Source organism: Xyrauchen texanus, chromosome 4 (assembly GCF_025860055.1).
Source record: "Xyrauchen texanus isolate HMW12.3.18 chromosome 4, RBS_HiC_50CHRs, whole genome shotgun sequence".
In the NCBI taxonomy this organism is placed as follows: domain Eukaryota; kingdom Metazoa; phylum Chordata; class Actinopteri; order Cypriniformes; family Catostomidae; genus Xyrauchen; species Xyrauchen texanus.
Window position 1 is genome coordinate 47,294,270 of NC_068279.1, and position 16,632 is coordinate 47,310,901.

At 34.5% G+C, this 16,632-nt stretch overlaps 1 protein-coding gene across 1 annotated transcript in view; it reads left to right on the forward strand.

Annotated features, from left to right (window-relative positions):
• Positions 1 to 16,632, forward strand: part of LOC127638075 (neuronal migration protein doublecortin-like) — a 98,512-nt gene that overhangs the window by 23,443 nt on the left and 58,437 nt on the right. Inside the window, exon 3 of the mRNA XM_052119417.1 lies at positions 13,808 to 14,142. Within this exon, the coding sequence (XP_051975377.1) occupies positions 13,808 to 14,142 (335 nt within the window). The remainder of the gene's footprint in view (positions 1 to 13,807; positions 14,143 to 16,632) is intronic.

The following is a 16,632-nucleotide window of genomic DNA, read 5'->3' on the forward strand; positions in this document are numbered from 1 at the left end:
TCAGGTTTACAAATAGGTATTCATGATTTATAACAATTCAGATTTACAACTATATATTCAGGATTTCTAACTGTATGTTCAGATTTTCAACTATATATTCAAGATTTATAACAATTCAGATTTACAACTATATATTCAGGATTTCTAACTGTATGTTCAGATTTTCAACTATATATTCAAGATTTATAACAATTCAGATTTACAACTATATATTCAGGATTTCTAACTGTATGTTCAGATTTTCAACTATATATTCAAGATTTATAACAATTCAGATTTACAACTATATATTCAGGATTTCTAACTGTATGTTCAGATTTTCAACTATATATTCAAGATTTCTAACAATATATTGATATTTATAACTGTATATTCAGGATTTCTAACTGTATGTTCAGATATGTACATTTACATTCAGATTTACAACTATATATTCAGTATTTCTAACTGTATGTTCAGATTTACAAATATATATTCAGGATTTATAACTATACAGTATATTTAGATTTACAACTATATATTCAGGATTTCTAACTGTATGTTCAGATTTACAACTATATATTCAAGATTTATAACAATATATTGAGATTTATAACTGTATATTCAGGATTTATAACTGTATGTTCAGATATGTACATTTACATTCAGATTTACAACTATATATTCAGGATTTACCATTTTATATTCAGGATTTATAAATATATATTCAGATTTGCTCATTTATATTCAGATTTACATCTATATATTCAGGATTTATAACAATATATTCAGGTTTACAAAAATATATTAATTATTTATAACTATATATTTAGATTTACAACTATATATTCAGGATTTATAACTATTCAGATTTACAACTATATATTCAGGATTTATAACTGTATGTTCAGGTTTACAACTATATATTCAGATTTACAACTATATATTCAGGATTTATAACTGTATGTTCAGGTTTACAAATAGGTATTCATGATTTATAAATATAAATTCAGATTTACAACAATATATTCAGGATTTATAACTGTATGTTCAGATTTACAACAAAATATTTAGGATTTATAACTATACAGTATATTTAGATTTATAACTATATATTCAGATTTACAACTATATATTCAAGATTTATAACTATTCAGATTTACAACTATATATTCAGGATTTATAACTATTCAGATTTACAACTATATATTCAGGATTTATAACTGTATGTTCAGGTTTACAACTATATATTCAGGATTTCTAACTGTATGTTCAGATTTTCAACTATATATTCAAGATTTCTAACAATATATTGATATTTATAACTGTATATTCAGGATTTCTAACTGTATGTTCAGATATGTACATTTACATTCAGATTTACAACTATATATTCAGTATTTCTAACTGTATGTTCAGATTTACAAATATATATTCAGGATTTATAACTATACAGTATATTTAGATTTACAACTATATATTCAGGATTTCTAACTGTATGTTCAGATTTACAACTATATATTCAAGATTTATAACAATATATTGAGATTTATAACTGTATATTCAGGATTTATAACTGTATGTTCAGATATGTACATTTACATTCAGATTTACAACTATATATTCAGGATTTACCATTTTATATTCAGGATTTATAAATATATATTCAGATTTGCTCATTTATATTCAGATTTACATCTATATATTCAGGATTTATAACAATATATTCAGGTTTACAAAAATATATTAATTATTTATAACTATATATTTAGATTTACAACTATATATTCAGGATTTATAACTATTCAGATTTACAACTATATATTCAGGATTTATAACTGTATGTTCAGGTTTACAACTATATATTCAGATTTACAACTATATATTCAGGATTTATAACTGTATGTTCAGGTTTACAAATAGGTATTCATGATTTATAAATATAAATTCAGATTTACAACAATATATTCAGGATTTATAACTGTATGTTCAGATTTACAACAAAATATTTAGGATTTATAACTATACAGTATATTTAGATTTATAACTATATATTCAGATTTACAACTATATATTCAAGATTTATAACTATTCAGATTTACAACTATATATTCAGGATTTATAACTATTCAGATTTACAACTATATATTCAGGATTTATAACTGTATGTTCAGGTTTACAACTATATATTCAGATTTACAACTATATATTCAGGATTTATAACTGTATGTTCAGGTTTACAAATAGGTATTCATGATTTATAAATATAAATTCAGATTTACAACAATATATTCAGGATTTATAACTATTCAGATTTACAACTATATATTCAGGATTTATAACTGTATGTTCAGGTTTACAACTATATATTCAGATTTACAACTATATATTCAGGATTTATAACTGTATGATCAGGTTTACAAATAGGTATTCATGATTTATAAATATAAATTCAGATTTACAACAATATATTCAGGATTTATAACTGTATGTTCAGATTTACAACAAAATATTTAGGATTTATAACTATACAGTATATTTAGATTTATAACTATATATTCAGATTTACAACTATATATTCAAGATTTATAACTATTCAGATTTACAACTATATATTCAGGATTTATAACTATTCAGATTTACAACTATATATTCAGGATTTATAACTGTATGTTCAGGTTTACAACTATATATTCAGATTTACAACTATATATTCAGGATTTATAACTGTATGTTCAGGTTTACAAATAGGTATTCATGATTTATAAATATAAATTCAGATTTACAACAATATATTCAGGATTTATAACTGTATGTTCAGATTTACAACAAAATATTTAGGATTTATAACTATACAGTATATTTAGATTTATAACTATATATTCAGATTTACAACTATATATTCAAGATTTATAACTATTCAGATTTACAACTATACATTCAAGATTTATAACTATTCAGATTTACAACAATCATTTCAAGATTTGTAACAATATATTCAGATTTACATACATATATATATATATATATATATATATATATATATATATATATATATATATATTCAGGATTTATAACAATATATTCAGATTTACAAAAATATATTCAGGATTTATAACTATATATTCAGATTTACAAAAATATATTCAGGATTTATAACTGTATGTTCAGGTTTACAAATAGGTATTCATGATTATAAATATCAATTCAGGATTTATAACTATATATTCAGATTTACAAAAACATATTATTGATTTATAACTATATATTCAAGATTTGTAACAATATATTCAGATCTACAACTATATATTTAATAGCAACTGTACTATATATAGTTTTAAAACAATTCAGGCATGCTGTCACACTAAAAGGGGCAAGTTATCACAATGGAACCTGTCATTAAGCAGCCTTTTATAGGCTTTTAAGAAATATTTGAACAATAAAACAAATATGAAACAACCAAAATGTTATAGGTAATGTATATTGTACTTGTGTTATTGGACTTTTGCTTCAAAACCTAGTTACTTATGTCATGTCGCATGACATCTTCCCCATATATATATATATATATATATATATATATATATATATATATATATACAGGTGAAATTCGAAAAATTAGAATATCGTGCAAAAGTTCATTAATTTCAGTAATTCAACTTAAAAGGTGAAACTAATATATTATATAGACTCATTACAAGCAAAGTAAGATATTTCAAGCCTTTATTTGATATAATTTTGATGATTATGGCTTACAGCTTATGAAAACCCCAAATTCAGAATCTCAGAAAATTAGAATATTGTGAAAAGGTTCAGTATTGTAGGCTCAAAGTGTCACACTCTAATCAGCTAAACACCTGCAAAGGGTTCCTGAGCCTTTAAATGGTCTCTCAGTCTGGTTCAGTTGAATTCACAATCATGGGGAAGACTGCTGACCTGACAGTTGTGCAGAAAACCATCATTGACACCCTCCACAAGGAGGGAAAGCCTCAAAAGGTAATTGCAAAAGAAGTTGGATGTTCTCAAAGTGCTGTATCAAAGCACATTAATAGAAAGTTAAGTGGAAGGGAAAAGTGTGGAAGAAAAAGGTGCACAAGCAGCAGGGATGACCGTAGCCTGGAGAGGATTGTCAGGAAAAGGCCATTCAAATGTGTGGGGGAGCTTCACAAGGAGTGAACTGAGGCTGGAGTTACTGGATCAAGAGCCACCACACACAGACGGGTCCTGGACATGGGCTTCAAATGTCAAACGTCTTACCTGGGCTAAAGAAAAAAAGAACTGGTCTGTTGCTCAGTGGTCCAAAGTCCTCTTTTCTGATGAGAGCAAATTTTGCATCTCATTTGGAAACCAAGGTCCCAGAGTCTGGAGGAAGAATGGAGAGGCACACAATCCAAGATGCTTGAAGTCCAGTGTGAAGTTTCCACAGTCTGTGTTGGTTTGGGGAGCCATGTCATCGGCTGGTGTTGGTCCACTGTGCTTTATTAAGTCCAGAGTCAACGCAGCCGTCTACCGGGACATTTTAGAGCACTTCATGCTTCCTTCAGCAGACAAGCTTTATGGAGATGCTGACTTCATTTTCCAGCAGGACTTGGCACCTGCCCACACTGCCAAAAGTACCAAAACTTGGTTCAATGACCATGGTATTACTGTGCTTGATTGGCCAGCAATCTCGCCTGACCTGAACCCCATAGAGAATCTATGGGGCATTGCCAAGAGAAAGATGAGAGACATGAGACCAAACAATGCAGAAGAGCTGAAGGCCGCTATTGAAGCATCTTGGTCTTCCATAACACCTCAGCAGTGCCACAGGCTGATAGCATCCATGCCACGCCGCATTGAGGCAGTAATTAATGCAAAAGGGACCCAAACCAAGTACTGAGTACATATGCATGATTATACTTTTCAGAGGGCCGACATTTCTGTATTTAAAATCCTTTTTTTTATTGATTTCATGTAATATTCTAATTTTCTGAGATTCTGAATTTGGGGTTTTCATAAGCTGTAAGCCATAATCATCAAAATTATATCAAATAAAGGCTTGAAATATCTTACTTTGCTTGTAATGAGTCTATATAATATATTAGTTTCACCTTTTAAGTTGAAATTAATGAACTTTTGCACGATATTCTAATTTTTCGAGTTTCACCTGTATATATATACAGTTTATTGCAAATTATATTATTATTGCAATTACAGAATTATTGATTAAGTCTGGACGAGAGAGTTAGAACCAGTTGTTGATAAAACCCTCACAGGCCACTTGCAATAAGCTTTAAGAGCCAATTGGTCAGCCTGGACATAGTATGCTGCCAAATTTGCTGTCTTGTCACCATGCCAACTGTAATCTGTCCATTTACATGTGATACCAACTTCTAATCCCGTACATTTACACTCACACACGTCTAACACATCTCTAAAGACAGGATTGGACAGATACTAAATTTGAAATATTTATGATGGCTAACTCTTAATTTTTATCACACAGAGTAATCATATGTCTGCACAAACCCAGATGTTTATTTAGAGCGAATCTCAAAGTATGCAAGTGTAGAAATATCTTAGCGCTAATGTGTACTGATGGCACACAAGGTGAAGTAGTTGTGAACAGTGCTGTTTGGAAAGTGATCAGACCTGTAGCAATTTTAATAATTTAACTTTTGTGACTCTAAAACCTCAGCAGTGTTTTCACACACCTCTTCTAGTATTCAACAGATATTTCACTCTTGCTAACTAATCAGAGACACAGGCCAAATGTCAGAGGGTTTAGTAGTCATACAGTGTTTTTAACCTGTGATTACCTTAATCCCTACACTAAGCTGAATTAATGTACATGGAGTGATAGGGAGTCAATGCTAGTGTACTCCTCCTGCACAGATGGTCCACATGGGAAAACAACATTTTGTACAGCTAATATGCTTGTGGAAATAATCATTATTGCAAAGTATCATTTTTGATAAATGAGGATAATTTTATTTATTTTTCACAATTTTAACTGTAGGCATTAAAACATGCTAAATAATATAGCTGTATAATATCAATCATCATGTATAAATAATTTTCAGCTATTAGTATCTGTCAATATTTCTAGATCAGAGCATCCCTACCTTTAAACAGATAATGTAAAGGTTGTAAACTACACAGAAGATAGAATTTATATCATATGGATATACTGTTTCTCTTCATAGAAATGTTTACAGTGCTGTGAATTTCAGTGAACCAAACTATTTTAGCGATTGGATACAGCAAGTGTTTTCATCTTATTAGACAGAATCTATAACAGGGCAAATCTGCCTTGTCAGTGAATGCTGAATGGAAGAGATGAATGTAGCTGGAAGTAGACAGGTGAAGGAAGCCTGCAGGAATATGATCCAAATCTGAAGCACAACCTCACTTAAACACAAAGCCAGAGTGTGTGTCTGTAGCTCAGATATTCAGTTTGATCTGCTGTTGTGTGTATGCATCTGCATGTCAACTGCACCTCCTCTTCATTTAACAGCATATACTCCTTACAGACACACAAACACAAACACACACACACACACACACACACACACACACACACACACACACACACACACACACACACACACACACACACACAAACACAAACTCCTCCTAGACTGTTTGTCCTATTTGCATGGAAATTGGCTGGCATTATCTAGAGGCACGCCAAAAAAATCCATTCACAGAATTTTAATAAACCATACTGTTTTCAAATGGTGCTTCAACAAATTAGATGAAGAATGTGCAAAGTTGAACTTGAGGCTTTATCTCCGCGTTTTGGCGCACTGGCCCCTACTGGTCAGGAGATAGAAAAATTGCTATTTTGGCTTATAACTCTTGAACGCTTTCCTGTATGATAACCATCATGCCCAGATACTACCTGAGCTGTTTCAGAACAGCGCCACATACTGGATAAAAATTTTAAGAACTTGCTATTTGTAATTATTTTTAAAATGTTCATCATATTTTTAAATGTTTTAAAAGTTCATCAGACTGTAACCAAAACATGTCAAAACAAAGCTTCTTTTGCTGCTCATGGTGCTGATAATTGGCTTGACCCCAGTTTTGCTGCTTGCAGATATATTTATTATTATTATTATGTGTGTAGATTTTAGATTATATAAGAAAAATCACAGTAGGACCCTTTAGGATTGTCCAATTCAAATGATGATTTGCCAGTGGAAATTAGGCCAATGTTATAAAACAATGCTGTTTTGCCATATTATTGCTCATGCTATAACCTGCAATCTAGAATCGTACATGCTTTAAGTGAAATCAGTCCTAAAAACATTATACAGCATGAAAATACTTTTGAAAATCTTGAAACCTTGAAATGAACAAATTAATAATTCAATTAATGAATAAGCACTGATAATATCCGCTTCCAATAATTTATCAAAATAGACCAAATTGCTAATATTGGGCTAAACCATGTTGACCAAATTTATTCGTTTTTGAAATTCGAAACTTTAATTATTGAGTCAAAAAGACCCTCCCTCCCTTTCATCATCGTCACCCCAACTATTAGGGATGTCCTTCTGCCAGGTGAGTGGGCAAGAGAGAGGAGAGGTGCGATTTAATAAGCCATGTTTGGGCAGCGGATGATGAGGAGCACCTGATGTGAATATAGGCTCATCATCCCTGCCTTTAAAAGGCTGAGCGTGCATCACCTGGAAGCCGGCTTTTATTTCGTCTGTGCACACACTGGCATCCTCGCAGGTCCAGGAACATGGAGGGTCTGGCGTGAGTTAGATCCGACGCCAGGGAATTGGAGCACGTGTCGCGGCTGATGGGCCGAGCCACTCAGAGCAAGCCGCCGTCCCTCCTACCCGGATCCAGGAGAGGAGCACGTTGCAGTTGATGGACCCCACCCATTATACCTGGACCTTACCCACTTCACTCCCTGCCTTCACATAGCCCCATTCACATGATGGTGCCAGATCTCCCATTATTTTTGACACTATTTTAACATTTTATGTTTCTTATTATTTCCAATAAACACTTATCCGAGGCCTGACGCCACACCCACTGTGCCTGTGTCTTGGTCACCCCGCCATAGTATCAATAATAAATAGCGTTTGCCTTCTGCTTCTCTCAAATTCAAGCAAAATGTGTGTGTTCAATCAGAAGCTGTAAAAACTATTTATAACCCAAAGCCATTTCTGGTACTATGATTGCTGAGACAATCTCGCAGGAGCAACCTGAAATTAAGTGTCTTCTTCTAGACACAATAATGTTAATGCACTCACACTCCCCTCTATTTGGATTTTCTTTCTTTAGTTTCATCTCTCTATTTGTTTCTCTTTCCCACAAACATCTGTTTGCATCCCCATCTTTCTCTGTTCCACAGGTCAGAGGTGACCAGTTTATATGTGTGTATATGTATTCTATATGGATTTATACATGCACATAGGTGTGGTGCTGATCCGTGTTGGGGAAGCTACTTTGAAACTGTAGCTTGTCAAGCTAAAAGCTACTCATAATATAAAATACGGTAGATGGTCAAGCTACTCTTTTGAAAAAGTAGTTTGCTACACTACAAGCTACTAATACAAATTAACTACATTGCAGCAATTTAATGGGGCCGAATATATATATATATATATATATATATATATATATATATTTAGGGGTGTAACGGTACACAGAAGTCACGGTTCGGTACGTACGGTTTTATAAGGTTTTACGATACGAGTTCGGTACAACAGGAAAAAGCAACAAATCCTAAATGCTAGGTTTCTTTTTATTTATTTTGAACAGACAGTAGTGCAAATTAAAGTTTGCTCCACCTAGTGGCATTTAGTCCCCCCTGTGGTAGTTGATACAGTGCAGCCTCCTTTAGTGTATTAAGCACTAAGCAGTAAACAGAATGCACTCTTGCATAGGTCATATTTTATGCATGGCTGATAAAAACAAAAGGTATTTGGTAACAATCAGCTACAAAACTGAAAAGCATCTCTTTTGTTATAAAAGTAAAAAATAAATAGAATAATGAAAAATAAAACTTGTGCATTAGGAGAGGGAGTGTTACAGTTTGTTCCACTTAAACTATATGTTGTTTGTGTATATGCCAATTGCCTGGGTAATGACTTTGGCCCTGTCTGCTCTCACATCTATTGGCTGGTTAAAAGCTGCAGGGATACGTTTTTGCACTCCGGTCATCTTTTTCTGCCAAGCTCCAGTGATTGGCACATCTAGGTGATGTCGTCTGATATGTGTTAGCATGTTGGACGTATGTCCACTCACATACCGTACAGCTGCCTTACAACGCCGACACAGCGTCCACGTCCTATCTACCACTCGCTCTCCACTGCTGCCATAATTCACTGGGAACCCGAAACTACCGATTTAAAACAAGTAGGCGGATCTTCGAGCTCTTACGTGTCATCTGAACTCGCCATTCTTGTTTTGGGTTGGTGCATAGATGGTGTCTTCTTCTTCTGCTCTTTTTCCTGATGTGGCGGTTAGCAAAATACATTACATTATTGCACACTCCCCTTTCTGGAGTGCGGATCGCCTGTGACTGACTCGGATGTATTCTTCGTCTGACTGCATGCACCAAACAGTGATATTAATACCGTGACAGTTCAGGACGAATACATGTACCGTTACACCCTAATATATATATATATATATATATATATATATATATATATATATATATGTGTGGACATTTTAGGAGAGCATGTTTAGTTATGACCTCTATAGGTAAGGTTATGACCTTAACTATAGAGCTGTGGATGCTATACAATGTGACCAAAGAAGCATTTGACCATTTATCTCTGGAAAAAGTAGCTAGTTACTGGAAAAGCTACTGTGGAACAGCTTCAATCATCCTAAGATGGTTTGCTGGTCTTGGTCTCCCAGCCTGGTCAGGCTTTTGAGTTTTGAGCACTTTTCAACAAGTAAGGCTGGGAGACCAGTTTAAACCAGCAAAGACCAGCATAACAGCTTAGGCTTAAATTCAGGAATGTACTTTCACGCTATTGAAAAATGTAGTTAAGTTAGTTGCAACGCTACTTTTAGTCAGTTGCATGGGTGCTTATACAGTGCACGGAAAATTGCACCCAACTGACTGCAAAGCTCTTTTATTAATAGTATCCCACACTTCATTATCTCTGTACAAGTATTGCGGTGATGCTACTGCCCTCAAGTGATGGATGTCCTTCCTGACTGTGTGTTTGTGCATGTCTCTGTGCACGTGTGTGTGTATGTTTCCGGCTACTACAGTAGCAAAAGATAAGAGTTTGCCTTTCATATTCAACCCCAAAGCCTGGACATGATTGATGGCGTTTAAGAGAAGCTTTAGGATCCAGAGAAGCTGCTGGAATGAGTCCCCATATGATGGATGGAAGAAGAGATGGAGGGATGAGGAGGAGTGAAGGAGAGATATTGAATGAGTGGAAATGTGGGTGGGTCATTAGTGGTCAATCAAGAATGCAGTGTAGAATGATATGAAATCTAAAATTAGATTAGAAATTAGAAGAACATCAACATAAGTTTTTATTATATTACAATTTTCCTTTTTGTCACTTTCATTGATACAGTGGACAATACCGTAATAATACGGTTGAGCAAATAAACAAACAAGTCTGTAAAAAAACGATTATTTCCCCAATGTGCATAAAAATGTAATCGTAAAAATGATATATATATATATATATATATATATTATAATTAATAGCTTTAGAGTAATTGGCACTAGCATATTTGCAGTCAGTCCTTATTAAGATGCAAATACCTGTACTGTTTGCTACTGCACACACATGCAACACGTAACATGCATGCAGACCTGAGCGGAGTAGGAATTAAAAGTTATGGGTATTTTTTCAGCTTCGTTTTGTGTTATGATCAGACTCATTTCATGAAGGTTTAGGAATTCTGGAGTCATCTACAGCCAGGAAAATGCAAAAAAGGCAGGCTGATCTCATGAACATTATGTGACCATGGTAACATTTTTGCAAAACAAAATTACGGGCTTCAATACACGTTTTACTGCAGTTTCCCAGTGAAATATCCAACAGGGGGTGCCAAACGCGAGTGAAATGGTGTGGTAATCAGACAAGATTTGTAATTAGATTCATTAGATTTAGATTAGTAAAGCGTACCTCCCTAACCTAAAACTTTAACCTAAACCTAACTAATAGTGTCCTAAAAGCAAATGCGGAGCAACCACATCATATCGTGTTGCTTCTATGACAATTTTGTCTTATGTGTCAGTTTGCATACATGGTTGGGCTCGAACGGGGCTTGTCTTCCATGTTTAAAGTCTCTACTATCAGGTGAGCTACCGCAGAAGCTAATCACATTGGAATAAGTGTGCACATGTAGGTGAGTCTGTAATACATGCATTAGAGTAAAAGTGTTTTGATGAGAGTCAGTGTGTGAGTAACAGTGCAAAAATTAGTGTTTATAAAGTCATATTCAGCCATTGTTGTCATGATTTGTTATAATATATACGTTTGTGAATAAAACGCACAGTTGTTCTAGCGCTTCCAGTATTAATTTCACCAGGAAACTGCAACGGAATGTAGAATGCGGCACGTAAATTTTAATTATAGTAAAGTTCATTCTATGAGTCTAGGTTAAAAAATGTCAGACTGGCTCAATTTTAAATGAAAGGTTTGAAGCGATGACTGAATGATCATACTGTGGTCTTAAAATCACTAAAAAAGTAGCATGGTTTTATACTGCATTTGTTTGTAGAGGTCGACCGATATATCAGCAAGGATATAGTTGCTTTTTGGAAATATTGCTTATCTGCAAAAATAAAAGCCTATATTTTTTATTAAAAATATATTTATATTTTTATTAGCGCTCTGAAGAGGTTTTATATTTAAGTTCAGTAGATATATGTTAATCATAAGTTAAAATTAAATGTTCATGCTTATTTTGACTGAGTGTGTCCCTAAAGAAAAGGGAAAAAGGTTTTAATATTGGATCGTTGGTGATATACTAATGATGGATAATCATCAATTATTAATCAATTACTGCTCATTCATTATTTATTAGCCTGTATGACAATGTTTTCTTTGTAGTGTTTAAATTGTAATACATTGTAGATCATTGTAAGAGTCAAGATTTGATACCTTATTTTTTTGTGTGTGCTATGTGCACATCATTTTCATAATAAGAGTCCCTGGTGTGTTTCTGGCTTGTTTAAAGTTAATAAACTCCTGCGTTAGTGATCAAATCTTATTTTTTAATTTTATATAATTTTGGGGGTTTGGTTTGCAAAATAAACTGCATCTGGGATTCATTTTGGACACCTGTAGCCTCTATGCCAGTGTCTGTCATAGTAAGGAAAGACTAAGAATTTATTTATAACATTCAATAAATCGATTTTAAAAACTATTGGCCGATGAATCGGTTATCAATAATTTCCATCAGCTTAGTTATCGGTACTGGCAAAACCTACTAGTTGTTTGGACATTATACTGTGGTAATACCATGATATTTTGGACAAGTAACATGTAAATATATAATATGCAAATCCAAGTTACATGGTATTACCATCTTACCATCACAGAATTATTTTTGTAAGTTGTAGGCCTTTCTCAATTTAATTTGCAAAGTTATTAATAACATACTTCAATAACTAAGTAATGTGATGCTAATCACTTAATATTTAAGTTATTTAGCTTAAACGTCTTTTTTGCTCTTGTGCAGTGGACCAAGAAGCCATCAGGTTTACCTTAGTGACCCTATAAGCATGTATTGAAATATACAAACTTTATACAAAGTCATGGCGAACCATTTTATGTGGCCCAGAATTCGTTTTATATGAATGATTTCTAGATTTGGCAGTGGTTAATGGATTATGGGCCTGTCTGCATCAATAATGTAAGTTAAGTAGCCTAGATCAGGACTAGCGGCTCTGGAGGAGTTCTACTTTGTCTCCTAGTTCTTATTTCACTCTTCTCTGACCATATTTATGCCTGATTTTAACATCTGTCTTGGGTGGACAAGTGGACAAAAGCTAAATACAGCTCACAATGGGGAGAGTCTTGGAGATGCATTGCAATCCGATTACTCAAACCACATTTGGAGGTGTCACACTGCATTTGTAGCATAAGCTTTAATGCGTTCCAGACAACTTCGAAGGACCACCAACTCATGTAGCACTAAAACAAAGGGGCAAATTTGTCAGCTTTGTATGACTTTGAATGGCTTTAAAAATGATAGGAAATCCAGTTGGAAAATTGGATTCAAGTGTAAGACTATTCAGTAACACTTTATTTTAAGGATCAGAAGTTAGACAGTAATTAATGGTTAATAATTGCTCTTGTAAGTGACAAGTAATGTTTAGTGTTTATAAATGGAGCAGTATAGCAACAAATTATTTATAACACAACCTGTTACAATTAATCATTTGATTCAATTACTGATCCATATATACTGTAAAGACTAAACCACATCTAGAATAACTACTGTCTCTGCTTTTGTAGAGTTTATTTTCAGCTCTTTTGAATGCCTGAATGACCCTGAATGTGGTATTGAAATATACATTTAAAATTTGTGTCTGTCTGACTTATGGAGCTATGCAGGAAGACACTTTTGGTGGGACATGTTTTGCCACTATGCTTGAGGATCATTCTGTTTGTATCTTCAAGTTTCTGGGCCCTAGATGACTTTGAGGTTTACTTGAGCTTTTATCCATGTATTTAGAGTCATAATAGCTGGTCTAAGGTGGCCCACCAGCTCTAAACAGCTTGACCAAGTTGGTCTACCATGTCAAAACCAGGTCCAGGGATACAATGAAAAGCAATAATAGTCATCGAAACTCAACCTTTCTCTCTCTTCTTGGTCTTTTCCACCTCGCCAGGCGAGAGCTACGTGTGTGCCTCTGAGAACAACTACAAAAAAGTCGACTACACCAAAAATGTGAACCCTAACTGGTCAGTCAACGTGAAAGCATCAGCCAGCCAGAAGAACATGCTGGCCAACCGCGCCGCCAGTGAGGCGAGGGAGGACAAGGACTTTGTGCGACCCAAGCTGGTGACAGTGATGAGGAGCGGGGTGAAGCCGCGGAAGGCCGTCCGTGTGCTGCTCAACAAGAAGACGGCGCACTCCTTCGAGCAAGTGCTCACTGACATAACAGAGGCCATCAAACTAGAGAGCGGAGCGGTGAAGAGGATCTACACGCTGGACGGCAAACAGGTAGGGATGAAACTGCACAAGTATGAGAGTGCACTCTGTTCGGAATGAAACTAGTGAACTTCTTACTGCATACTACGCAGTAGATACTGTATACTTCATACAATTTTTTTAAGTAGTAGGTGAAGCCGTTTGCATTATGCATAGAAAAACATTTCAAACAGTTAGTCATGTGAGATCAAGCATACTTTGCTTGTTTAATTCAGGGAGTGTCATCCAGTTAAGTTTTAATACAGTTTAATACAGATATTTTGTATTTTAAATCCAATTTTGTGTCAAAAGTTTTCATTTTTGGTAGTTGCATCAAATAAAGTATTAAGCGCAAGCTAAACAAATCGCATAAAGTATCCCGCAAGTATGCAACAACCTTTCTTTTCAACAAGAAACCAAATTCCTAAGTGAACAAATTCAACCTATATGTGAACACATTCTTTTTCTTTCTCTTTTTTTTTTACACATTTGAAGTCTGTCAGTCATTATCCAAATAAGTAAACCGATACAGCATGCACAAAGATAACAAAGACAAAGTTAGCGAGCACCTATGAAGGCCGGAACGGTACACAAGGGGGTGAGTGGCCAGCACCACACCCAACCGCCTTTGTCTCCCCAGTGGCAATGTTTTACACACTGCACCAGGTACTCATTTTAGGCTGAGTCGACCTAGGGGAGTCCCGGGACCGGTTCAGATAATCGTCACTGGTGTTGGCCATGAGCAGGAATCAAACTCGGGTCACCAGGTTCGTAGCGCAGCACGCTAACCGCTACACTACCGCTCCACCACATACAGCATACATGCAGGCGCACGCACACGCGCGCACGCACGCACACACACATACACGTAGTGTTTCCATGTTTTATGGGGACTTTCCATAGACATAATGGTTTTTATACTGTACAAACTTTATATTCTATCCCCTAAACCTAACCCTACCCCTAAACCTAACCCTCACAGAAAACTTTCTGCATTTTTACATTTTCAAAAAACATAATTTAGTATCATTTATAAGCTGTTTTCCTCATGGGGACCGACAAAATGTCCCCACAAGGTCAAAAATTTCGGGTTTTACTATCCTTATGGGGCCATTTGGTCCCCACAAAGTGATAAATACACACACACACACACACACACACACACACACACACACACACACACACACACACACACACACACACACACACACACACACACACACTCCTCAATAATCAAATAGTTCACAGTGCAAACCACAGCCTTTGCCAGGATTTGATTATTGTTCTTGAATGCTTCTATTTTATATTTGGATTCCTGTAAATTATTTTCCATTGTCTTCTAAAATTAATGTTTCTTGGCAGTGCCAGTAACCAAAATACCCATTTCTAGCTCCTGCTGGAAAATCAAGCTAAAAACACATTCTGATGGTTTTTAATTGTTTTTTAAGTGGTCTGTGCTGGTCTAGATGGCTGATCAGCTGGTCTGCCAGCTGGTGGACCTGGTTGGTCAATCTGCTTAAGGCTGTTGGAGCCCCCCCATGGACCAACTGCCACTTTAAAAGAACTAGCTTTACCATGTTAAGCTGGTACGATTTATTTTATTCAACATGCAGTTATAGCAAATTGCATATAGCTTGTTCATAAAATCTCTCCCAAAATTAACAAATGAAATTATTAGGATTGATAAATAGATGTTAACAGAATATGAATCTAGGGAGGAGCCAACTAGCATTCCTATAGAACAGCATAACACAAAGGCAAAAAAGATTTTTGCTGAAAACCGATAGTTCCAAAAAGGAACTATTGAATTGATTAATCGGTAAAACCGATATATCGGTCTACCTCTAGTCCATCCAACAATATATTCCAAGTCTTCTGAAGAAAAATGGTAGCTTTCAACACATAATTCAAAAAATGGTAACACTTTATTTTAGGAATCAAAAAATAATATATATATATATATATATATATATATATATATATATATATATATATATATATATATATATATATATATATATATATATATCATAACTAATAATTACACTTCACAGTTAATGAGATAATTGTACTAGAATTGAGAATATTGCTAATAATGTGTTTGTGCAGTTTGTGTGTGGATCTTAATCCTTTATGTCTGTTTAATTCTGATAAAATACATTATTAAAGCCGCAACAGCGGGCATCTGGAGAGCTGGAGGGATTTGACCCTCTTCTGTTAACCTCTGTCTTGCTTTTCTCTTTCACTGACCCTTGCTCTGTTTCTCAGTCTCTCATCTACTGTACCTTCTTATTATTAACATTCATTCAAACATGTTCTCCAGCCCCCCTTTATCTCACTCTGTCCTTTTCTGTCCTTCTTTGTATCCTTTGTATTTGCTCAATCAAGCAGAACTCCATGAATGCTCCCTAATGAGTTCTTAAGAGCCGGAGAACAGAATTCAGACCTGCAATGTTCAGATAAGATAAATATTTAGACTTTTACTCCCCAATACCAAGCAGGATAGGAGCCAAAATTATTGGT